At 55.3% G+C, this 25648-nt stretch overlaps 1 protein-coding gene across 2 annotated transcripts; it reads right to left on the minus strand.

The window, feature by feature from the left end:
• Positions 1-8386: 8386 nt before the first annotated feature.
• HES4 (hes family bHLH transcription factor 4) lies at positions 8387-10050 on the minus strand. 2 transcript variants are annotated; one of them, XM_076355938.1, is made up of 4 exons: positions 9931-10050; positions 9673-9768; positions 9500-9587; positions 8387-9380 (listed from the first exon to the last, which is right to left on the minus strand). In XM_076355938.1, the coding sequence occupies exons 1-4, from the start codon at positions 10039-10041 to the stop codon at positions 8797-8799; spliced, it is 879 nt and encodes a 292-aa protein (XP_076212053.1). In that variant the 5' UTR covers positions 10042-10050; the 3' UTR covers positions 8387-8796. The 2 variants fall into 2 exon arrangements, with proteins under 2 accessions (XP_076212053.1, XP_076212052.1); XM_076355937.1 differs by having other exon boundaries at positions 9850-10050.
• Between the last annotated feature and the right edge of the window lie 15598 nt (positions 10051-25648).

A 25648-nucleotide genomic window follows, 5' to 3' on the forward strand; every position in this document is an offset into this window, starting at 1 on the left:
CTCCAACTGGTCCTCTGAGATTTCACAGCAAAAGCTGCTGAAACCTTAGAGCTCAGAGAGAATCCAGTCTTGAGAGCATTTAGGATAAAAGTTAAGGTACAAGAGCGCAATTTATCTTGAGCAGAATCTGCCTTCAAAGCCACAATCTGTAATTCAGTAAGACTGGATCCTTTCTACCATGTAGCCTCCATAACGAACCGTTAGACACAAAAAAGTGAGCTGCCAGTTTCACTGCCGAAAGCAGAGTTATCCATCCCAAGACAGACACTGATCCGTATCTTTTCATAAAACTTGCATCTCGCCTAGGATGGGACTAATGTCACTGATATCTCACCTTAGACCAGACAAACTCCAAACAGCAATTCACATCTAGAAAATTGGATTCATTCCCCCACTGCTATTGGAGCGATCCAGCTCCCATTTAGCGTGTTTTCAGTGAAGCAGCCAGAAGGACCTCAACAGTGCGTAGCACCCTGGTTTTTGGGGAACAAGTCTGCAGGACTGTGTCTGTAATACATGAGGTAGCTCTAGTCCATTAGCTTGGATGTAAACAGTAAAGCCACAACAGCCTGAGTTTCAACCGCTGAATATGCAGCCAGGATCCCGGACTTGCTGCACTGCCGCTAGTCGGAGTAAAGCTAACCCATGGGTATTCACGCAGGGTGCGCACCCACCTCCTGAGAGCAGCGCGGATGTTTCAGCCCTGCCCCGTTACCTAGCTCTGGATAGGGATGCACGCACAAGTTACCAGCACGGGCGTGAATTTACAGCCGCGCCGCTTCTCCATACCACGCAGTTGTCTGTGCTCTCTCACACTGCAGAACGCACAGGGCAGGTTTCACTGGTGGCACTGGTATACTGCAGGTCAAGAGCAGACACAGGTAGCATGGACCTGAGGAGTAGCTGCGGTGCCACTGTGTGCCTGCAGGCGATAGCCCGTTTTGTGTCCGTACCACAGCTGCACGATGCCTTAAAGTAGCGCTTTGTTTTCCCCTCCGGACCGAGCCACTTGAAGTCCTACCCCTCAAAGGCCACATATAGAGAAAGAAATTATGGAAACAAATCTTTCTACTCGTGTGTTTTCTGGGCTGCCTATTTTTAATTAAGTACCCTCCTTGCTTGCAGGACGCAAGCAAGATCCATAGGCATGGGACTGAGCCACACTCCTCTGAGAGCAGACCTCCATTTTCAGCAAAGTTACGTTACCTTGCCTTACATCAACACATGTTGTCAGCTATTTCAACAGTAGTAAGTGAATGGCAATGGGAAAGAAGAAAGAGCTTCTAAAGGCTGTCGCTGTGTCTCTTGTTAGTGGGCTGACCTTGTGCTTCCAGAATCTCATGTGTGCAAGGGGCACAGTCAGCTTCTGTTCTCCTCTAGCCAGGGGCCAAGGCACTTCAAGACTTGTAAACATGCTGGTACTGAAGGATAGTCCACTTTGGCAGGAGGGGGAAAGGCAGCGAGCTCTGTAGCACAGGTCACATTGGTAGGTGAAACAATCACCAGCCAGGATCGTTTCTAACAGCTTGCTCTTTCCAATCAAGTTGAGTTGCTCCAAGGCAGTTGAATTTACCCTCCTCACAGCCAGGTCACCGCACTTTGGTCCCCACTAAAAATAACCAGGCAATAGATGTGTCTTAGTCTATTTGAATCTTAAATAGCAGTTTGTGTCATCTCATAGCTTTGGTGTACAGTTCTGCGCTGTTGTCTTTCCAAAGTTGTTACGCAAAGAAAGCAATGAAGCTTTTGATGGTCAGCAGTGATGGAAAGATAATTCCCATTTGGACTTAGAGTGGGAAAAGCTGTTCACAAAGCAAAATGTGCTAAAAAATTACTTGCTGGCTATGGCCATTCTTCACATCCTCTTTAATTTCTTTGGGTGTCAGTGTCTTGCAGAGCAGGGTCCCATTCCCCGACTGGAGGTTTAAGTTGATGCTAACATACCACACGCAGATAACAGCAGCAATAACACGTCGCTGCCTTTGCTATCAGCGTCCGGATTTGCTCCACCTTCTCGCTTCTTCACCTCTTGCCCCAGGACCTCAGATGCAGAGGGACTGGAAGATGTAAGAGGGGACCCTACGGAACCCAAGCAGCTCAGCCCTCAGCGCAGCCTTCCTCGCGTCATACGTGGCATCAGTGCAGTACCAAATAACAGCACGCGGCATGCTAGGAGCAGTGAGGGAGGGAGGTTATAGGGGAGACGGGAGGGGAATAGCAAGGATGGGAAATGCCCATATTCTGACTAGCTCTGGGTGGGTCACTATGGCTTACACTGTTGCTCTCGTGAAAAATAGTGATACATACAGCGCGTCACAGTGGGTCAGGACTTCATGTTATGATTCGCAAAGAGAAGGTGGAACTTTGGTATAATTTTTGTCCTCCTCCTATACAAGGGGACAGGTTCTAAACTCAATCAACCGCAAGATCAGAATCTGACCCCCTCTCTCCAAACTGATGCTTCTTTGTCTTCCCAGAGAAAATCTGTGCTCTAGCAATTGCCCCTTTGTGAGCGGAGTACTTCGTACTTGTTTTATCTTCTCCGGATTTGGGGGGGGAGACCAAAATCTCTCTAGACATGTAAACAGCCTTAATGAGAAAACTATAAACCAAGATCTGCCTGCTTTCAGAAACGGAGTTAAATATATCTTCTAAATGCTGCTAATTGATTTTAGGTGTCTGGGGGAAGCTTCTGCCTTCACACCATCCCACCCACGCTGCCCAACAGTTCCTCACCTGCCCCTGTCGCTCCATAAGGCATGGGGAATCGGTAGCAGAGCCTCTGCACTCAGTATTTGTCAGCTGTTTTAGCACCCCAATGCTGTCAAAAAACCACGGGCTGCTCAGAGACCCTGACTTAGGCCTTTGTTAAACCTACGTGGATTCTCATGCCTTCTTTCCATCTGCTGCAGTCTATTTTTATGCTTTGGCCTTGAAATCTTTCTCTTCTTTGAAAACAAGCCTGTTTACAAATATTTGCCTCAGAAAAGTTCTGCTGTTCAAACAGGCAGAAAGAAAAACTGCTCATCTCTGCGTGGACAACATATACATCCAGATGTGTATGATCTTGCAAGTAGCCAGAAAGGCCTAGTTTGTGAAAGAAAGGATGGCTCACCCCAGAGCTGTCTGCTAACAAACCAGAGAATAAAAAGAAGCGCAAAGACAGATGTGAGTTGTTTGTTTGCTATCTGATGCAGTAAGGAATAAACTGTGGATGCATGGTCGATTTTTTTACTGTGCAAGAAGTATAAACAACAGGGTAGTTATTGGTAGAAAATTACTGTAGAATATATTCCTACATACTCTATAGACTCTTCTGCGCTATCTCCGAAGTGAGATAGGTTGCTTAAAAGGATGTAAAGTAACCTTCTCCAATGGAAAGACTTGTGGAGGAGCCAGTTTTGCCATTTCCCGCCCAGTTTGTGGCCAGCCCGGTGGGGTAGTCCCACCTCGCAAAGAGGTGTCTCCAGCTGGTGGAGGAGCCCAGTGGGGTTGGACTTGGCCAAAAACTAAAGCCGAAAACAGACTATCAAGGCTTTAAAAGCTTACACTAAGGACCGGTGCCTTATCAAGGGCTGGCACTTTTTATGTTGCTGTTCGGTTTAAGGTGCCTTTAAAGAGGTTGATTTTTAAAGAGCGAAACTCAGCAGTTCTTGAAGATCAGACTTCCTTAAAGCCCTGCTAGCTTTTGCAGAGCCTGGTTGTGACTGATAAAGATCCACATCTCATAGGTGTCTGCGATACAGACTACACTTTGCGGCTGTTGTCTTGAACTTTAGATCGGTGAATGGGAAAGGGTTGGGAGGTTTTTGGGGGACCCCCCCACACACACCCACCCACCAGCCAGCGTTACCAAGATCTGGGGGGGTTCCTTAATTGCTTATGCAGCTCTGCCTGAAGATGCGATGCACATATATTGCACTTCTAATCCTGCCACTGAAATTATAAACATCTTGCTATACAGCGAAGTGGAGATACTGGCCCCACATCGTCTGATAGAATAAAGAAATAGGAACAATTACGTTATTTTCAGTCAATGCATTCGGATGTAAGAAACATCCTTCTGCTTACAGGGACTGAAGGAGGAATGGAAGAGGTCCACAGAAGCGTACGTGCAAATTGGATATGCTAACTTCTGGCCCGTCAGTTATACAATGGACAAGCTTTCAGTGCTTTTAATGCGTGTGGGATCTGGCTTGTCTGTTGCGTAAGAGCTCTTCCATAGCCATACAGGAGTGATTTATCTCTGGGTAATATGATGGGCTCTTGAATTGCAATGAAAAACCCTTTCTTTAACAATAGTTCAGGGTAACCTTATAATAACCTCCTCCACCTTCCCCAGAGAAATGCTTCAGTCAGATAAAGGAATTTGTTATCCGCACAGAAACATCTGCCCCCTTCCTCCGAAAGGACCGACTTAGAGTGACAGTTACCCTTTCCGCACCATTCTGCATCGCTTTTTAAAACAACAGCAATATCAAGCTTGGACGGAGGGGTTTTTTTTACCTACCGGCTTTGGTTGCGGAAAGATCACCTGAGCTGGATTTGTAGAGTTGGGTTTTATTTCATAATGATGGATGTGCTGGTTAAATGTAATGGAAGAGGCAAGATAGCAGAGCAGAAATTTGGCGCCAACCGCCTCGCTTTGAAAGAGCCTGCATTCCAGCCTGCCTAAGAGGGGCTAAATGGAAAGATCTGATTAAGCGTCTCAGTGTTGTGACCCTGACCTCAAAGAACACGCCGATTCTCTGGAGGAACTTCATTTCAATTAATCAACTTAACAGCCTGAGTAAATCTGGCTGCATCCATTGAGCCAGAGGAACCGCTCCCTCTCCTCGGAGGGTCTCTGGGATGCACGACCCAAAAGGACGAGGCGGTGTGCGCCGGCCTGCCTGCCTTGGCCGCCCTGGGTCGAGGGGGTTGGGGGATGCCCGCGTCTCCCTCTCCCTGACCGGCGGCAGGCCGGCTGTGGAATAACGGGGAGATGACCCCGGAGCCCCCCCGCCCCTCCGTAACGCCGCCGGGCCCCTCACGCAGCCCTTGGCCACCTTCCAGCAGGGCTGCTGCTGGGACGGGACGGGGGGCAAGACCCCACGTGGAAAGGGAGGGGTGGGCGGCTCCCACCCCTGCACCCCGCGGGCCTTGGGCCCCCCCCCCCCCCCCCCCCCCCCGGCTTCTCCTGCGCTGCGCCCGTGCCGGGCCTGTTGGGCGCTGCGGGCTGCATCGCTCCCTCCCGGGCGGGGAAGGGCAACAGCTAAGCAGCAGCAGCAGAGAAGGAGATGTAGCTGTAGTCGGAGGAGGCGGAGGGCGAGGAAACAGCTGCGTGAGGCAGCGAGGGGAGCGCAGGCAGGAGGATAACCCCAGAAAATTTCCGATCTGGGAAATTCATAAGCAGAAGAACGCAAAGGCACCAGGGCAGGAGACGGGAAGGGAAAAAGACTTCAGCCGAAGCCTCGGGTGCTTTTCCCAGGCGGTTCTTTGCCGGCTGTTGAACTGGGCCAGCCCAGAAGCTGAAAGGGGCTTTGCTTCTTGCCTGGGGCCTCGCGGGAGACTCTCGTTCCTTGCGCCGAACAGTACTTCTTGGGGGGTGCCTGTTGGGGCCGCGGTGCTGTGGAGATGTAGCTGAACTACCGCTAAACATTTCACTAGGTTTTGTGGCTAGAACTAAATTCCCTGCTCCGGTTAGCCTTCTGCCGGCTCTGGAAATGGCTAGTTAACAGCTATCCCCGTATCTTTCCCCTTGGGACAGGGTAGAGCTGTTGCAGTTCAGTTCAGATGAAGGAGGCATCACGGGCTAGCTGGGTTTCACTGCTGTCTTCTTCCCACCTCGCCTTGCTCCACCACACCCAGACCATGCCATTACACCGATGGACTTCTGGCTGCCTGCACTCTGCCTAACCGTTATCGCTTTGGCGCTGCGTCCGTCCCTTTGGACTTTTACCTTTCAGCAGCGGCATACTTTGCTCTTTTACTGCACCTTTAAAGGGATAAGGCCAAATTTAGCACAATCTGGAAAAGCAGCTCTATAGGAAGCCTTGAAGGAGCATGGCAGCCACTCAGTTGTAGAGGAATAGCCTGGCAGAGCCAGAAGAGCAGTTGCAGAAGCACAGGGTCTGGCTACAACCCAAGGGCAGACACAGTGATTGAACCCGAGTTGTACGTCTTCTGAGGCGGTCTGGAGTTAAGGGCAACAACATCCCTTGCTGCAGAAGGATTTTTGAGCTTCTGGCCTGCAAGTTTGTTGGTGCCACGCACCTCATGTCCAGCTACCACGCCACCGGACCTAGGCACAGAGAAGTCTGTGACTTGCCTGAGGCCAAAAAAAGAGCAGGTGGCAGTGCTGGACGTAAAAGCAGGGTGCTGACCACTGGGGCTCTGCTCCCTCACTGCAACGTTTATATGGAGGCTGAAACGACAGTGGTACCCTTACGTGCTTGCACCTCAGGGTCTCACTGGAGAGGCAGAGCAGTGGCTGCTTCTCTCGCGCTGGGAGGTGAGTGTCCCAGAGGAAGGCCACGGCATGTGTCATGTTTGCACTGCTGCAATCATTCAAAACCCACTCAGAAAAGAGTTTTTTCTGTGCCTGAACTCAGCAGTGTAGCGCTCGGCAGTCTCGCTTTTGGCCTGGGTACCTTTTCAATAAAAGAAATTTGCTGAATCTAGGGGCGCTCTGGATGGGACTGGGCAGTGAGGGACAAGTCCAGAGACATGGTGCTGCCCAGGGGAGGTATACAGTTACACGCAGGCGACAGGCAGGCTTTCATCTGCTCTTCCAAGCCTTCTTCAGACAGAAGAGGAGGGGTAGTAACTGGCTGTGGGGGATGGAAGAGAATTGCTGTAACATGATTTTATGTCTGTGATTGCATAACAAAACCTCCTGGGAACCTCCTGATTCAAATGGATACCTAGTTCTGGTTGTGCGATGGAGGACTTTCAGCGTTGATCGATTGCCCACACTTTGGTGCAGAGGGATTGCCGGACTGGATCAGCACCAGGCTCCAAGCAGCCTGCGCTCCTGTATCTAACCTTGGCCGAAACCTCATGAAGGTGTAAGAAAGCCTTCAGAAGCAGATAATCTGCTTTATATACCTGCCAACACACACATACAGAATGCCTTGTTCTCACAGAAGCTGCAACCTGATTGCTAATAGAACTAGACCTTGAAGGATGAAATTGCATTTCCATCCTAAAATATCCCTCGGTCTGTAGAATTAACTGGATGTTCTGCAATCATCAAGTCATTCTCTGAACTGCGAAACGCCGCCCGTCCCACTGCAACCCCACCCACCTAGCCCAACCACCAGGAAAAACCCGCGGTCTCGGGGAGTGGGGGGCAGGAGAATCAGCTTTGCCTGCGGGGATCCCCCAGACTCGAGGATGGAGGAAGCCCAGCCGAGATGGGTTGTGCCTCTAGACGTGGCTCTGGCATGCACGCATGTCATCTGTTGGCTTTGCTCTCCAAGATTACAGGATAGCCCCACCTCATAAATTTGGAGCAAAGCACACAAAGCTTTCCCTTCCATACTGTGCATTCACTCTTAATGGTCTTTCTCCACACCACGGCCTTATTAATTGGTGACAATTGGAAGTGGTTAATTCTGTGTGTGTGAGGCTGCAATTGCTTCCACTTGGCCAGGATTCAAGTACTGGGGGTGAGTCAGAATGGGTGGCAAAACTGTCTTTTCCTCAGTTCCCTTGCTTACTGGAAAAAAAAAAGCCACAACCCCGAGTTATTCTCTTTTATGAGGTAGGCATTGTGAGGCCAGGCAATTGAATTTACAACAGCATTGAGTATCAGAGTCTATCTGGCCCTGTCAATGAGAGTGGCGAGAAAAAAAAAGACACACATTAACCCTCAGCTCCGAGTTCCCAGGCGTTTCAATAGGGTTCCCAACTTCCCAAAGAGCCCGCTGCATACTCGATGAGACCCTTTATACCTTCTAATTACCCTCCTCACAATAGGGACAGACTCTCTTGCCTCTTTTGTAGGCGAGATAGTAACTTTTGCGCACCCCCCCCCCCCCCCCCGCAATCCCTACGGCAAAGCGGTAAGGAGCAAAAAAAAAATCTTAAGAGCAGCGTTTTCAGGAGCTCTCTGAGCAGGCAGCAAGCATCTCCTCAGGTTCCAGGAGCGGATTTTTAGGAGTCTGTTTCTTCTGAGCGGGAACACGACACTTGCAAAGCTCTCAGGAGACATTAGCACCGCCAGACCCCCCTCAACCCCATCACCTTCCCCCCAACTCTTTTTCCACGGGAATCCCTTCCAACAGCCTTATTTAAGGCCATAAAGTTCGCTCCTACTTTTTTGAGGGGGTTGCACACACGGGATGAGCTCGTCCCTGCCCACTCTCACCCAACAAAACAAAAGGAAGGGGGGGAAAAAAAGTTAAATCTATTTCAAAGAGTTTATTTATTTAAACACCTGCAATTTTTTTTTTTTTCTTTTCTTGAAGTCTTCACCACAGGCACGCACACACACACAGACAAACGGGATACAAACAACTTTGGCATTATACTTTTGTATATTTGTTACAAAACTATTTCTCATTTATTTTTTTAAAAAAGTATCTCAAATAAAGGCATTTTAAAGGAGTAAAAATACAAGTCGAGATCCCAACCTCTGAAAATAATAAATAGCACGTTCATAGTGAGGTCCTTTTTTCCTTTCTGTTTAAATCTGCTTAAAAAACCCCAAACATAACAGGGCTCCATACAACGGAGCCAACAGAAGAGTTTTTTTGGGGGGATGGGGGGTTGGGGGGGGGGGGGGGGGAGTGGGAAATCGCTTTAGGCAAGTCACCAAGGCCTCCACACCGATTCACTGCGCTCTCCGATGGGACTTCCCGCCTGGGACGCTGGAACAATGCTGCCCCCAAATGATGTCAACCCCTGCACCGGGGATGCTGACGGGGTGGCGGCCGCGTTCCCCGAGCCGCTGCCTGCGGACACCGGGACGTTGGCATTGGCATACAGGGGAATAACTGGTCCGGAGCTGGGAGGGAAGGCCGGGTTCGGAATGAGAAAAGCAAACTGGCCGTCGGTAGCAGGGACGAGCTGGAAGCCCCCGTAGACCTTGGGGGACAGGGCTTCAGCGGGGTTGAGTTTGCAGGGCACGGGCACAGCTCCGGCTGCTGCGGGGGGCAGCTGGACGTGCAGAGGCTGCTGCGCCAGATGTGCGGGCTGGCCGGACGGCGGCGGTGGCGGCGGGTAGTTCATGGCCACGATCTGGCCCAGGCAAGCCGAGAGGTGACTGAGGAGGCGGGTACGCACGTCGGTGTTCACCCCTTCGCAGGTGGACAGGAACCGTGTCACCTCGTTCATGCACTCGTTGAATCCAGCCCGGTACTTGCCGAGGACGGTGGGGTCGGCGCTGAGCGCAGCTGGGGGGCAGAGGGGGAGGCAGGTGAGCGGCAGGTCAGGAGCCCGGTCCCCGGCCCCCCCCTCCCCGGTCCGGAGCCCCCCCCCCCCACCCTCCCCCGAGCAGGCAGGTTGCTCTTACCCGTCATCTGCGCCCGCTGCAGGTTTCGCAGGTGCTTGACGGTCATCTCCAGGATGTCCGCCTTCTCCAGCTTGGAGTGCCGGGAGCTCTGCGGGAGGAGAGCCGCGCCGTCAGGGCTGCCCGCGGCCGGCCGGCCCCCCGCAGCCCCCTCCCCGGCCGCCAGCCCCACTTACGTCCTTCTTCAGCGCGTCCAGGATGAGGGTCTTCAGCTGCCCCAGGCTCTCGTTGATCCGCGCCCGGCGCCGCTTCTCCATGATGGGCTTGGAGGACTGCGGGGAGAGCGGAGGCGGTGAGCCCCCGCCCGGCCCGGTCCCGCCCCGCCCGGCCCCCACCCCAGCCCCGGCACCGACCTCAGCACGGCCGCGGGCTCGCCGCCATCCAGTGCCGCCGCCACCACCGTTGCTGCGCCCCGACCGGCACCCGCCATTTACCTTCCGGTGCTCGCTGGCGCTCCGCGGCTTGTCCGGCGTGTGGCTGGCGCTGGCCGGCGCCCCCGCGATGGGCGAGGCGGTCGGCTTCTCCATGCCCGTGTCGGCGGGCATGGCGCGGCGGCGGCGGGCGGGCGGGCGGGCGGGCGCGTGCGGCGGGCGCGGGGCGCGTGCGGCGGCTGCGGCGCGGCGGGGCCGGCAGTGCCGGCGGACGGCGCCCCCCCGCCTTTATACCCGGCGGCGGCTCCCCATTCGTGTGAAACCGCCGCCGCGGCCGTTCCCACACTCCCGGCAGCCAATGAGCGCCCGACCCGGAGCCGGCCGCCGCGCCGCCCGCGCTCCCATTGGCCGGCGCCCCGCCGCCTGTCCGTCAGGCGCGCCGGCCCGCCCCGCGCCGGCGACCGCCGAGCGCGCGGCCACGTGGGGCCGCGGCGGGAGCGGGCGGGGCTGCCCCGGGCATCGCCGCTCCCCCCCCCCCCGCCCCCGGGGGCTGCCCCGCGCCGCTGCCCCCGGGCCGGCGGCAGCGCCGCGCCCCGACCGAGGTCCCGGGCGGCAGCGCGCGGAGCGAGCGCGGCCCGGCGGTCCCGGGCGCGGCGGCCGGCCCTCCCTCCCTCCCGCGCGTTGCTTGTGACACCCGCGCCGCCCGGGGCCCCGCCGGGCACGGGCTGGCGGCGGGGGGCCGAGCCCCGGGGGGGCTGCGGGCGCGCCCGGGGCGGCCCCGCCCGCGGCGTCGCCAGGGGCCGGGGCCGTGCCGCGGGCGGGCGGGGGAGGCGGAGGCGGCGGCCCGGCCCCGGCTGCTGCCGGCGGCGGCGGCGGCCGGCGCGGCACGCGAGGCCGCGGCCGGCGGGCGGCCAATGGGCGGGGGGCTGCCGGCGGCGCTCGCCGCCCATTGGCTGGCGGCCGCCCCCGCTGTCAATCAGGCGGCGGGCGGCGGCGGGCGGCGGGCGGCGGCGCTCGTGCCTCCGCCCCCGAGACGCGGCCCCGCCGCGCGCCCCCCCGCCGGAGCACGTGCCAGAGCGCTCCCGGCTCCGCGCGCCGGGCGCGCCCCGCTCGGGGCGGCCATGGGAAAACCCCGCCCCGCCGCGCCGCGCCGCGCCGGGGGCCGCCGGCCGGGAGCAGGGAGCCGCGCCGCCGCGCCGCCGCTCGCCCTTCCCGGCGGGTGCGCTGCCTTCCTTCCCCGGCTCGGGAAGGGCCCGGCCCCCCGGTCCCCCGGCCCCCGCTCCGCTTCCGTGCGCGGCGGCGGGAGGGAGCAAATGCCGATGCGCGGCGCTCGGAGGCACGCGTGGGAGCCGCTGGGCAGGGAGGGCGGGGGTGAAGCCGGGGGTTCGGCCGCCTGCCCGTGCTCGGGCGTGTGCGCAGCCCCCGCGGCGTGGGAAACCGAAAGCGGGGGGGGGGGGGGGCGAAAGCCCGGGGAACCGGAGCCCCCAGCGCCTTCCCGCGCCCCGCGGGCACGCCTGCCCCGTGTGGAAGCCTGTGACGCTTTAGTACCCCGCGACCCCCCTTCGGTTTAGCCGATAAGGAAAGGTCAGGACCCCCCCCGGAGTCTTGAGGCACACCCCCCCCCCCCTTTCTGTCGCCCCCCGAGGAAGAGTTTCCCTGTGGATGCGCCGGCGGGGCCCGGCAGCTGCGTCCCCCCCAGCGGGATTGGGGGGGGGGGGGGCTTGGCGGTTAGCGGCACCCGCCGAGGTCCCGGCCGTGCCCCCCGCAAGGGGAAAGCCGGTCTCTCGCCCCGCTTCTCCGCTGCTGCTCGTTCAGGGAGAGGAAAACGGCACGCTGCTCCCATAATGAGAGCGTGATGCCAGGCCCGTGACGTCATGCCAAGGGAGATGCAAAATCGTCCCTCCTTTTTGCGGGCTACCCCCCCCCCCCCCGCCGCAGACAGGCCGTGGGGCTCCCTTCGGTTGCCCCCGCAGAGGTGCGCAGCGTGCCTTAAATCCCGGTGGGCGGCCCGGGCGGGGTGTGGGGCTCAGGGACACCCCAGCCCTTCCGAGACCGGGCAAAGCAGCTGGGGGGGGGGGGTGGGGGGGTGTCCATCTCAGCTGGCACCCCCCGCAGCCGGGAACCGAGCCCTTGGTGGCTGCGTGGGTCACGGTGCCCACACGTAGCCCCGCCGGGGCCGGCTGCTGGCTCTGGGGGACCGGGGTGGTCTCCCCCGCTGCGCTGCCTCTGCGCCCGGCACAGCGCAGCCCTGCATCTGTCAGTTCGGCTCCCACATCCAAATAACTTCCTTTAATGTGGAAGTGTGATCGTTAAGCAGCCTCCAAGCTCTTGGCTAATTTCAAAACCTGCCTATTTAAAGACCTTTTTAGAGGATGCAGCATATATATTAAATCTCTGTGCTGCAGGCTTAAATCTTTTACTAATCATAAATTGGGTATTAGCTTTCCATAGACCAACATCTGAAATTCAGAATGATATCTTGACTGGAAATGCATTATGCCTTTTTTCCTTTTATTGCCAATTCTGAAGCAAGGATAAAAGAGTCAGTTGCTAAAATTTTGAAAACTCTTGTATGAAAATGCGTTCGATTCTCCCTCTGAAAAACCAAGCAAGACATGGCTTAGTTTAGGGAAATTTTCTTTGAGGAGAACGTAACCACGTACTACGTTTAATCCCCATTGTTGGCCCATCTCGTGCTTTGCTTTTAATTTGCTCCGATGAATCATTCTGTTTGCCTTAACCGTTTCTGCGGCCAGGGCTGTAATTCGTGCATTTCCTGGCGCTGCTGCTGCACTGGGCTGCGGAGATGGTCCCGCACCTGAGCGGCGGCAGCAGGGGCCGGGGCATGGGGACAGCCCGGGAGGAGCACCTTCCACCCGCTGCCACCCGCCTGCCTCGGGCCGAGCTGGGGTGGGTGCGCCCTGCCGCGCTGCCCCAGGACGAGCGCCGGCTCTTCGAAAGAGCCTTTCTCTGGTCTGAAAGCACAAGCGCAGCGAGTTTGGTGGCCTCGGCCTGGCCCGGGGGGGGGGGGGGAAACGCCAGCAGGCTACAGAGCTGCAGGAGCGTAGCCTCCGCGGCCGGGGCAGCGGGTGGCCCGGGAGCTCCCCACGGGACGGGCTGGGGGACAAGGGATCTCCCACGCTGGTGCTGGTGGGTGTGCCAGCGGAGCCGCGGGAGCCCGGCTCTCGGTCCCGGCAGCGTGAAGGAGGAGAGCACCGGAGCGCTTGCCAGCCAGAGCTGAAGGTGTGAGGCAGCGGGAGAGATCTGGTCCCGGGCACCGGGAACGACGTCAGCCTCCCCTGCTGATGGCGGGCTTGCCACCCGCACCTCGCAAAGGGATGCCAGAAGCAGGATGAGCGCCTGAAGCATGTCCCGGACTCCCACCTCCCGGGGGCAGGGGAGTGGGAGGAGGCCAGTGGGTTCTCGGCGAGCCTCCTCCCTAGCTAGCCCTCTGTGGGCCTTGCAGGCAGGCAGCGACGCCTCTGCCTGCGCCGGGTGCTCTGGCATGTCTAAGAGGGGTGCTGGAGGGACCCAGAAGGCCAAACAGAAGGAAGGAAGAAAAAAAGAAAGAAAAACTCTCGGAAATATTTCCGTTCTCCTTGCTGCATCAGATTCTGGGCCTTTCATTTCAGGTGCAATTTTAGGTGGTTTGCCACATACAGACTGCAAAATGCACACAAGTAAGATGTACTGTATGAAACAGCATCATCTTCCTGCAGACATCAAAGGATCTAGGGGAATACATTTACTTCAGGATCCTTTTCCTCTATCGCACAAACACACACGTGACCACAGAAACAGCAGTTCTTGGCTGAATTGTGATTTTTGGTTTGTGGGAGGTATGTTGTTTTTCTGGGTAAGCGCTAAGATTTAGATAAGTATCTAAATGTCCACAAAGTCTAGCCTATTCCTTTGCAAAAAGTGCACCAAGGTGCACGTTGTCTTACTGAAGAATAATAAATGTTTGCTTTATAAGTCTCATTGGAAAGGTTCAGGAATCTGTTTCCTTATGAGACCAGTAAAATGCAGAACAACAGCCCTTTGTGCAGCCTCCCTTACTCATGTAAGAATACTGTGAGGAAATAACTAAGAACAAAAATAGTGTCCCTCCTTTGACAGTTAATTCAGAATGCATTAATTACATAATTACAGTGAGAAAAATAACATTAAACGAGCAAGTTTTTCAACAGAATCTACATCAAATGATGCAATTCCCAGGCTCGGAGCAGTGATTATCGACTGTGCTCCTCTCCAGAGAGAATCCTTCTGTGCCTTTATGTGACAAGTTGGGAGAATTTTTGTCGTTCTAAAACTCTGACATAACACATAGCCTTTCTCCTCAAATTTCAAATGCGTTCAGGTTTCAAAGCTCAGTGAAATCTGGGGAAAGACTCTCATTAACTTAAGTAACTTCAGATTAAGCCCAGAATTCTGTCTTACCCCAGGACTGGTGTTTCGGAGACACTGTGCTGCTTTCACCGGGCCTCGTTCCTACCTAAGCCCACATTTCGATAACGTTGCGGTTCCAAACCCGAGCCGGAGGTTGATTGCAAACCCCTCCCAGGACTGGGAGGAAAGCTCAACTGCAGTTCGCAGCCGTGTTCTTGCAATGACTCTTTGGGGGCACCGGCGTGCCCGGTAACGCTCGTGCCAGAAGATAGCTGCGCCGGGGCTGAACTGGCTCATTAACTGGATTCTGCAGGTGAACTGAAAGCCCCTGTCCTGCCCCCCTCGTGCTTCGTGATTCGGCGGGCTGTCGAGGCAGTGGTGGTAAAGGAGAGAGGGATATTTCCCAGCGGGCCCCCTTCTGCAGTATTTTACATCCCTTTAGTGGCAATTTAGCCTGCACAATGGTGACAGGATGGGACACAAACAACCCGCTTTCCCCTCTGCTACCCTCCGTGTGGGTCGGCTCCGGCCGTATTCTGCACGGGCGAGAGAGATGGAGCTCCACAGCTGCGGCCAGCTGCTCCTGCTCACGGCTTCCCATCTCTGGGGCAGGCTCCCCAGGCTGGCAGAGAGCACACAGGGACTGGAAAACTCCCCCCTGGCCCCAGCCATGGTCTAAGGAGGACAGAAACTGCCCTGGGGGGGGGTGAGGAGCAATTGGATGTCCTGTTTGCAGCTGGCTTCGCTTTCAGGAGGTGCGCAAGGGCCCATTGGGACCTGCCAGCGCACGCCAAGTCCCTGGGGATTTCGGCTGCCTGCGGGGTGTCAGAGAAACCTGAGGCTGTTGGGACATCAGGGTGGAGAGTGGTGCTGAGCAGAGGGTGGGCAGACCCTCTTCCTCACAAAGGCTTTTCTCCTTATAAGCAGCTTTTCTCCGTCACAGGTCACGCGCGTCTTGTTTACGTCCCGTTTTATCGTCGGTGTAGTTCACTAGCAAGGTCCGTAGGAGATGCCAAAGACACAAAAAGCATGACTGGCGAATTCCAGTGCAACTGGAATTGCATTTATTCACTTGCATTTAGTACTACTCTCATGCAATTATTCACTTGCAGTTAGTACTACTCCGGCTTGGTATAATTTGGGTTTTACAGTTTGTGTCACCGCAACCTGTCCTGAATACGCACTGGGAAAGTGAAAGCCTTTAAACTGTCTCTGGAGGGAGACCTGGGATTTTCCTTCTTAAGGCTTATGTGCAAAGTCCCTGTGATTCCTCTCCAGGCATGGCCTATATATTTAATCTTGAACCCTTAAAAACCCATCATGTTCATCCGTGTTGTGTTTTCAAAAAAACAGCTTAAAGGCTCTTTCCGCCTGAAGGCTGGCAACGCCAGGCAGGTTATTAATCCTAATATTGGTGTTTGATTAGATGAGAGAGAACAGAAGAGGACAAACTGCTCGTGGCGGTCTCCACTTGTCCTTGCCCAGCCCGGATATGCACTGGATCTCCAGCTCTCTTTGATCACTAAACCCAATTTTATTACAGCCAGGCTTCTAAAATTTTGAAGCGCAACTCAAAAGCTTGCAGCTGGGGTGAAAAGGCTCATAAAAGGCCCCGGGATCCCAGGGGGCTGAATGCAGGTTTTGTCTCCTTCCCGAGTCCTGCCTGCTTGTGCCCCTGGCCGTGCCTTGTTCCCCAGGCACTGTTTGTTCTGGGTATTGTTGGGCAGACAGCTGTGGCTGTGTTCAGCCACTCCAGCGCCTGTTTGCCCAGGGATTGGGCTGTAATCCCTCCTGGATTTCCCTCTGCTTGATCCCATGCAATCATCCCCCACCATACATCACTTTGGATAGTGTGTCAAAGGGAATGCTGAAGGAGAAATTAAGACATTAAGGCCTGGCAGATTGCGAGGAGGTTCTTTAGCAGACTATAATGTGTAACAAATTACAGTACAGCCTTCTGCCCCGAGCATCCTTTTCAAACCTAGCACGGCCTCTTTTGTCCCTCTGGAGCTTACCGCTCTAATCAGCTGAAATTAATTATCAGGGTCGCACGACTCGCAAAATCCCCCAAACAAGCCCAGGGCTAGGAAGGGGTTTCGGGGAAACACGAAGCAGTGTTTTCTGTACGCCTGCCTCCCTCCGACCCCACGGCCCATTTCTGCTGCTCTCCGCTCCTCCGTTTCTCTCTGGTGCCCGTTAGAGTCGCCTCCGAACAGCTTCGGGCAGGGAAGAAACCGCAGGCTCGGACTTCAGCGCAGCCGTCTCCCCCTCATCCACGGGGCCAGGCTGGGCCCGGGTGCCTTCGCAAAGGCAAGGGCTTCGGAGTCGAGGCCGGGTCTCGCAAGGCAAAGGCTCTTCCTTAACTGTGTCTCGGGGCGTGCAAAAGGTTTCCCCCCGTTTGCTTGGTTTCACGCTCTCTGATTTCTGTGCGCTTCCAGAACGGCGCACGGCACGTTCCTTGCGTCCGACACGTGCTGACCACTCGGGCTGCACCATCATGTTGCGCACGGGAACACAGGTAGAATAAACCGACGGCATTCTTTCGCTCCGAGGAAGTGTCGGGGCTCTTTCAGCTAAATGCAGGGATATTTCTAAGAAAATTACTGTCTGCGCTAATAAACTATTATTCATTGTGCCTGCTGCTGTTAAGGACATCCTCTTCAGGGCTGCGAAACTGGCTGTGGGAATGCAACGATGGTAACGCGGTAGGAAATTTTGCAACATTAGAAATGGAGATTTTGTGGGGCTCTTTTACTATGAAGCAAATGGGTTTTAATTTCTTTTCTCACCTCCCTTCCTCCTTCCCCGCCCTTGGAAATTTTAGCAAAAGAAAATTGCAACTGCATACACAAAAAACCTTTCTGAAGACATTGCCCTGGTTTTGTCTTTCAGTGCTGAGAGCCTCCGTTGAGCTGCAGCGATAGAATAGACCAGCTGATTGAGACAGATGTTCTCTTCTTTAGCAAGTGCCAACACTTTGCCCAAACACATATTTGCTGACTTACCCTTAACTGGAAAACATCTTGAAAAGGCGGCGGAGATAAAAAGGAAGGGAACGAAGCCGCGTTGTGTCCAGATTTAACACAGCCCAGTGCTCCATTCTCTAAAACCAGTCCTGGTTGAAGAGGTCCCTTTCACTGGATCCTGTTCATTTGTTGACGGATAATAGGGGCTGAGTTGCGGCAATCCGTGTGCAGAAAGCAGAAAATAGAGTCAATTACATCTGTATTAGGTGGCCTTGGGGAGAAAATCTCCTTACATGCCTTCCACTGATACTGTTCTTAATTATATTGGCTAAGGAGCTTCCTATGTTAAATCCAAGCACAACTCGAGCTGCTCTAAATATAGAGCCTAAAATATCTCCTGAGAAGGTAATGGCGGTGATGTAACTTTCCGGCAGGACTTTAAATTAGGCTTTTTATTTTGCCCACAATAAACATCTCAAAATCAGACGGCGCGATGATGCCATCACCCCCTTTTCTGTGCCCGGGGCGCCTGACCCTGCACAGCCCCTTTCTTCCTCGGAGGGGATGAAGCTCGCGCCGGCCCCGGCGCTGAACGCAGGATGCGGCACCGCGCCGGCAGCGAGCCCCCGGCCCGCGGGGGCTCCGCTGCAGCTTGCCGGGTGCTGGGGCAGCGGCACTGCGCATCGCCGGCGGCGGGGCAGCGGAGGCGCGTGCCTGCTCCTGCCCAGCCCCTGCTCTCGCTAGCCCTGCGCTGAGCAAAGCAGAACACGGGCAGGGGCGCTGTCAGGGGTGAAGCACCCAGGCGGGAGGGTGCCCGGTGAGGAGCAGAAGCGGGTGCCTCAAGAGCGGCTCCGCCAGGACCTGCCTCAGGTTCAGAGCAGAGTCCTGCGAACCTGCCCTTTTGCCGGTTCTCTCCTCCCCCGGGGAGAAACGAGCGGCCGAATGCCGGCGGGAGGGGGTCTGCATTGCTTCCCCCCAGTGCTCCGGCTGGGGCCGCCCGGCCAAAGCAGCCCCCCGGCCAGAGGAAGAGGAGGCCTGCTGCAGCCCTCCCCAGCCCAGGGCAGGCCGGGCAGAGCCGGGGGGGGTCGTGGGGCAGGAGCCAGGGATGGAGGGATGGAACAGCCTCCCAAGGCCTTCAGCTCTCCTAGGCCAAGTCAGTTGTCCTGTTGGTCTGCATCTCCACTCCCGGGTTGGGTGCTCCTAGAGTTTGGAAGAGCACAAGCATTAACTGGGGGTGGGGGGGAATGATACACGTACACTTCCTAAGGGACCTAGGAGCGTAAATGGTACACGGTAGGCTCTCTTTTCCTCAAGGTTTTATTAGAGTAGGTAAACTCCATAGGCCTATGCCATCCAAACAACCAGGACAAGTATCTGCGGTATTTCACAGCCCCTTTCATTTTGGTTTCCCGTAATCTTATTAAGTGTCTGTTCCCATACCTGGGGAAAAAAAAAAACTGCCATCAATTATATTTGCTTTGCCTTTGAAAAGATTTGTCATTTTGCCATCTGTAGGCAAGCATGCTCTGCAACAATAGGTTTTGTTTGACTTCTCTAGTAAAAAGGTCCCTAGTTTTTTTCTTGTCCCCGTCCACAGCTTGCTTTCCCCCCGCCTCATTCTTTTCAGTGGGCCTGTTGATGAGCTTGGCCTAATCAGATTAACTCAACCCAGACACAGCAGTGGCAGTTTATTCTCTTTTAAAAGGACTCCACGGTTTCCTACAAACTTTTTGTAAACTCTTCATCTCCGGCTAAACTCTTTTGTAAGCTGTATCCAATGGACTCTTTGAGAGACCCACACTCCCCGTCAATGAAGACCTGTTAGAATGGGTCACTAATCCAAAAGAGTGGGGAAATGCCTTTAAAGCCGTGCACTGATGCATTGGGAGCCCTGACTAGCACCCACAGAAAGAGAGAATTGAATTCCCAAATAGCTGGAACATTTAATTTGATTCCTAAAATAAATATTTTGAAAAAGTTCATCTTGTTTACAACGCTAATGAAATAAGCTGTTTTCCTCTGAAGTTCTCTGGGTGCTAGGACACGCTTTGGTGTCTGTTCTTTACCCAGCCCACCCTTCCCCTCAAACAAACCCACAAGGAGCTCAGAAGAAGACAGAAAACAAAGCAACAGCTTCTTGACTGGCTTTTACAGTTCTGGGTGTTTGCGCCGCTTTTCTTTTGGCAGGCGCCAGGAAGAGATCTCTTTGGGACCTTAACGCACCACTATTCCTGATCCGGATGGGGGGCTCCTCGCTGCCTCCGAGAGGTATTTTTGTCATGCTGCTGCGTACTGGACTTCTCCCTTCGCTTTGGGATTTTGATTCCATCCCGCTGAAACCACGAGCAAAGGTTCCTCCATTGTCAGTGGGAGGATCGGGTGGCCTGGATGCACGTGTCATGCCCAGCTACGCACGCGTGCAGCCCAGAGCCCCTCGAGCTGGGCGTGAGAGCTGCCGCTCCCTGCCTCCTCCAGCACTCCCGCTCCAGAGATCGGGAGACAAGACTGATGTGCCGTACATAATTTAAAGGTTTCTGATGCACCGTGGCTGGGAAAAAGAATTTCAGTGATCATTCCTTTACTTTTTAGCAAGAATTTCAGTGATCATTCCTTTACTTTTTAGCTGGAGATGAATGTGGCTACAAAGGCTGGGGTTAACACACGTAGCAGAAAGCACCCTTTTCCCTCGGGGAGGTTGGATGCAGGTGCAGGCCTGCCTACGGCCACACGCCTCCAGCAGGCACAGCCAGCCCCGGCGCAGTGCCGCCGCCAGCCCTGGCGCAGTGCCGCAGCCAGCCACAATGCAGTGCCGCAGCCAGCCCCTGTGCAGCACCGCAGCCAGCCCCATTGCAGCACCGCAGCCAGCCCCTGTGCAGCACCGCAGCCAGCCCCATTGCAGCACCGCAGCCAGCCCCAGTGCAGTGCCGCAGCCAGCCCCAATGCAGCGCCGCAGCCAGCCCCAATGCAGCACTGCAGCCAGCCCCATTGCAGCACCGCAGCCAGCCCCAGTGCAGTGCCGCAGCCAGCCCCAATGCAGCACTGCAGCCAGCCCCATTGCAGCACCGCAACCAGTCCCATTGCAGCACCGCAGCCAGCCCCTGTGCAGCACTGCAGCCAGCCCCATTGCAGCACTGCAACCAGTCCCATTGCAGCACCACAGCCAGCCCCTGTGCAGCACTGCAGCCAGCCCCATTGCAGCACTGCAGCCAGCCCCTGTGCAGCACTGCAGCCAGCCCCATTGCAGCACTGCAGCCAGCCCCATTGCAGCACTGCAGCCAGCCCCTGTGCAGCACTGCAGCCAGCCCTATTGCAGCACTGCAGCCAGCCCTATTGCAGCACCGCAACCAGTCCCATTGCAGCACCGCAGCCAGCCCCGGTGCAGCGCCGCAGCGCCGGCCAGGGCCGCATGCACCAGCGCGGTCCCCGCTGAGCCCTTTCTGCGCCGCCCGAGTCGCAGGTGTGGTGAGCCCCGGAGGCCGGTGCTCCAGCAACCGTTGTGGCTGCAAGCGAAAGGGGAAAGGGGGGGACTGCTCGGAGCCAGCCCGATGGCATGGCTGGTGGGTGCAGAGACCCATCTTCCCACGCATCCCTGCAAGCGCAGGAATGGGGCGTCCTGCAAAGCCAGGAAGAGGAGGGAGCCCAAACTCTCATTCTCCCAGCCTCCCATGTCACTACAGGTGTGCGTTGACACTTCTGCTTGTGAAAAAACCCATATAAGCACACGTTTAACATCTAGAGATCCTCTTATTAGCATCGCGCCGGACATTTTCCTTCCAAGAAGATTTTCACTTCTGTAGTTGTTGTGAGCTTGTGATTGGCATGTCTGAACAACTTCATTGTGGAGAGGATTTCATGGCATTCAGTGGAAGTTTCCACTTCTTTAGAGTTGCACAGAGAAGATTAACGTTGTGACTTCATCCCCCTGCCATTGTCACCGTGACTTAAGAGTCATTTCATGTCTTTGATAAAACTTGCCCCAGTTAAAAATAAGCAAAGATCATCCCCCAATGCACACAATGAGCAAAACAGCTCCCTGAAAAATACCCTATTGTCTTCCAGGAAGAAGACCGGAATTTTTCATGGTATCAGCTTTATATTAAAAATGGCATTGAACGGCAAAAAGAGTTGTCTTAATTGGGCGAGAGAGACAGGACACCCAATCTGGCACACTTCCCACTCCCTGCAAAATAGTAACGTAGTCCCTCGCTAGCTCATGGTCTTAGGACACATTTGCTCCCCTAAGCGTCGCAGAGAGAATGTCGTATCTCCAGACATTTCTCATGTAGCTTTCCCTCTCCATACTTTGAACCTGAATGCTCCAAACTTCCTCTGAACAGGCAAAATATTAACTTTTGTTTTAGTTTCTGCCTGTTATTCTTACTAAAGACATTATGCCTGGATTAAAACCTGTTTGAAATTAAGATGAGAAAAATGAGTCTAGGATTTGTATTTTGAAGGAAGTAGAACTCAAATGAATCATCCTTAAGCCTACACTTAACCTAACCGGTTGCTCTAAGGAACAGTGCGTGTGAGGCATGGGAGGAAGGAAGATGGACAAATCCAGAGACAAGTAGCCAAGATCCTAGTACAAGTTAACCTGTGAGACCCCTGCGAACCTGCCGACGGAGCGGTGACGTGCTGTGCTTGGACCAGGGCTAACCTGCAGCACCCATCCCCGGTGCAGCGGTGCGCTGCATGGGACGGACTCATTTCGAGGCAGATTCCCTGAGGCAGCTGGGGAGGGCCGCGGCTGTCTGCATGGAAGCCGGCTCCAGAGCCCCCGTCAGCGGGTCGCCGACCTCTGCTCGGCTCGCAGCAACCACGGCACCTTTCCCCCTCGTCGGCTGGGTCAGCGAAGCATCGAGGTTGCCGTCGCACGCCGACTTGTCAGTAGAAACCCATTCTGTAGACCACCACCCCATTTCCCAGCCTGTCCTCTCCGTCCATCCGGGACTGCCCATGCGGGTTTCTCTGCCCGTTCCTTACCATGTCCATGCCAATGCTCCCGGCCGAACAGCTTTGCCGCTGCTCCAGCTGGATCATCGGGAAGGAGGCTCGCGAGTCTGCACCCTCAAGGTTACGCGTGGATGAAAGGGCTGCGGTTGCCGTCTGGCCTGTTTGCAGTACTCACCCTTTCTCGCCCGACATTAATGGTTTATGGCAATTGGAAGCAAGCGATGAAAGGGAAACTGCTCTGGCTGCGGAGGGCCTTTGAATGACCCTCTTCGTTTCCCAGGACGGATAACAAAACCAGACCCTCCGGAGAATGCCAGGGCCATTTGGCCAGCTGAAAGGGACGCTGGGAGAGCTCCGCTTGCCGGGCTCTTGCCAAGTGTCCCAGTGGCCGCGGCAGGGCCGGCCGGTCAGCCCAGAGGCTCCCTGGGCTCCCCACCGGGTGGGCTGTGGCCTCAGGCTCGGGGCACTCAGCGGGTCTCGCCCCCGCCGAAGTCCCCCGCCACTAATCCAAAGCCCTTTTCTTACCCCCAAGTTTTAACGACAGGAAGCCTTTTGTTTAAAAAAGGGAAAGAAAGGGAAGCGGGGGCCCGTCTGGCTTGGGAGAGTCAGGTTTTGTGCCTACCTTATTATGTGCTAATTGGGATTTTAACAAAGATTGTCCCGTCATGTGCAGGTGGCCAGTGACAACGTGCCTGTGACTGAAGAGCAAGTCTTGACATAAGGAGAGTCCGGGAGCTCGCTGGGAGCCAGCTCTTCCTGTCTGATCTTCTGCGTGCCCGTCTGGTGCTCCATGAATAATTAATAAATTAATGATACACCTCGCTGCTGTACGTTAAATACAATGGCAGCTTGCAGCTGAAACCCGCTGCCGTGCAAAAACCTGGCGGAGTGCTTGGGTGCGGGCAGATCGGTTCGTTACTGCGGGGCGGCGTGTGGAAAGCTGGCTCTGGACAGGGGTGTTTCATGTGGAAGGGCGTGGGAAGCCCTGCCAAGTTTTGCGGCACCCTTCGTCTGCAAGGGAGATTAAACCCTGTTAACGTGATCTGGCTGCGTAGGTGGGACTGGGCTACGTTCAAACCACGCTCCTTGGCCACGGAGACATTTGCAGAGCCAGGAGGCTGGACTGCGTCGTGTGGAGGTGGGGTTTGGACCCATCCGTGTGCGACTCTGCCAGTGGAGCGGTCCCCCTACGGTGGGCTCTCCTGGGTTTGTAATCGCTCTTCAGGGAAATGACCGATCTGACAGCAACCAAATTTGGGCCAGAGGACTTCTGATAGGGGGTTGGTCAAGCTTTTCCTTTTGGTTTGCCAAAACGGCTCAGTCAGGAGTTACTGCACTCCCTCGCAGTGGTTTTTCAGGTCATATTCAGGAAAACAGAAGGACCAGCCAATGATCTAAAAGAGCTGATACTAGAAAATTATTGCACGTCAGAAAGAGAGAACTTGGTTAAGGCTGCAAAGTCAGGCACACAACAATTTAGAAATGCTGCTTCAGCTTGCGCGGGCAGCCCCATCTCAGCACCTTTGTGCGTGACGGTGTCTTTAACACCGTGGTTGCGAGCCATGTCTCTGCAGGAGCCCCAGCTCATCTTGTGCACGGGCTCGGTCGATGTTTGCCAAGCCCCTGGCTCGCATACAGCAGGAGCTGGAAGGTAAATGCAACAGGGGCACATGGGGAGAAAAAGGAAGATCTCCTCCAGGCAGTTTCATCCCCTCTGAGTTTGCTGCAGGCATCTCCTTTCCTGCAAAAGCAGACACCTAGCACGGAAAATTTCAGCTTAGGCACCTGAGGTCTGGCAGAGTTACAAGCAACAAAACCCGAGGTCTTATAACAGGATGCTTCAAGAAATCCCTACGGCAGGCAGCGCTCCAAGCCACCGCTCTGGCACCGGCTGGGAGCTTACAGCACCGCACCGTGGGCTCAGCGCCCAGGTAGACGAAAAGCCAGTCCCTCCCGCACGCAGCTCACTGGCAATGGGCCGACCGAAAAGGCAACTCGCAGGGGCCGTTCCTGCAAGGTAGCCCTGTTCCGGCAAGGCGTGTTGAACTCCGGTGAAGGGGGTGGCATTTGAAATGCAAGCCAGGCTGGGGCGGTTTGCAGAGGCAGCGGTGCCCTCCCGGGTCGGGGGCTGCAGCGCTCGGCTCTGAGCGGCTCTTGCTGTAGGGCCTTGTTAGCGGCGTGCACTGCGCTGGGAAGCCTTTGCCTAGGGTGGTGTGAAATCCTCCATCCTCTCCCGACGTGCCAGGCATATAAACACCACGTTCCCCTGGTTCCTGCAGAAGCCTGCTGCATCACAGGGGGAAAAGGTTTAATGAAAAATTTAAAGGCCGGCATCTTAAAATAAATTCCAATCCTGGCTGAAATTTCACAGCGGCTGCTAAATGTCTCTCGCTCTAGGACTTGTGTGCAGGAAGCGAAACAATTGCTCCCTTCCAAGAGAAAAAATGGGCCTTGTTCCCTCGCTGGGCTGATGAGACAAGAAGCCAGCTCCACCAGAGGGGTGGGAGGTGATGGATGTAATTAAAAGCCCAGAGGGAGGGAGGGAGGAGGGAGAGAGGGAAGAACAATAAATGGAGGCAGCTTATCTTGCGGCTGAAAGCTGATCTTCATGGACATGTAACATATGGTATTTTCAATAATGGATAAACAGTTTAAAGGGGACCTGCGAATGTTGTCTTTTAATGAGCTAGCAGCAGGGTTATGTGCTGAATACCCTCAACTCACCTTTTATCTTGCTCCCAGGTCCCCCCAGTTGTGGCCAGCCGGGCTCCCGCTGGGCTCTGAAGCCCCAGCACACACTATGTCATGTCACAGCTGCCATGGACCCAGCCCGGTGGGGTCGAGGCAGTGAATATAATTACCCAAGCTGGACTTTGGCCAGGACAGCAGGGCTAGTTCCCTTACTCTTGCAAAAACTGCTGTGGGATCTTTAATTACCACCGCAGGTCAAGACCCTTGGTTTTACCAGCACATTTCATCTCTGAGACAGCATTGCTGGCAGCCCAGGGGCCCGCTGCAGCAGCCGCAGCGTTAACTTCGGAGCACTGAATTGTGCCTCTTTTACAGGTGCCGCCTCTGGAAAATATATGGAAGCAGCAAATGAGCATTATCTCACGAGCAGGTTTCAGGCTTGCTGCTTCAGGCATCTGTTTTGCCGATCCCCAGAGGAGACAGGCTGGAGGTAAATGTTTGAGGCAGCCTCTGAAACAGCTGCGCAGCCCTTACTGCTGCGCCCGCTCCGTGGAGCTGCTCGGCGTGACTGGGGCCAAAGATCCGTGGGCGCAAAGGAAACTCCCGTCCCAGAAAAATGTTGCATGTGGAGATCAGTTTCCAGAACCTGGTGCCTGCCTTCACCGTGGGACCTCGGGAGATGCTGAGCAGCTGGAGCCTGTATTTCCCATATACGGGAAAAATTCCCATGCCCAGATAAAAATGGGAAGACTTGAAGAGGCAAGTTGAGGTCTTGGCTC

This window comes from Aptenodytes patagonicus, chromosome 19, assembly GCF_965638725.1.
Source record: "Aptenodytes patagonicus chromosome 19, bAptPat1.pri.cur, whole genome shotgun sequence".
NCBI lineage: Eukaryota > Metazoa > Chordata > Aves > Sphenisciformes > Spheniscidae > Aptenodytes > Aptenodytes patagonicus.

Bases quoted from the DNA above. Each gene is read 5' to 3' on its own strand.
- HES4 (XM_076355937.1), bottom strand. From the start codon at position 10,041: ATGCCCGCCGACACGGGCATGGAGAAGCCGACCGCCTCGCCCATCGCG. The intron at 9,588-9,672 runs GTAAGTGGGGCT...CTCCTCCCGCAG, and splicing joins TGGACGCGCTGAAGAAGGAC to AGCTCCCGGCACTCCAAGCT. The intron at 9,381-9,499 runs GTAAGAGCAACC...TCTGCCCCCCAG, and splicing joins GCAGCGGGCGCAGATGACGG to CTGCGCTCAGCGCCGACCCC.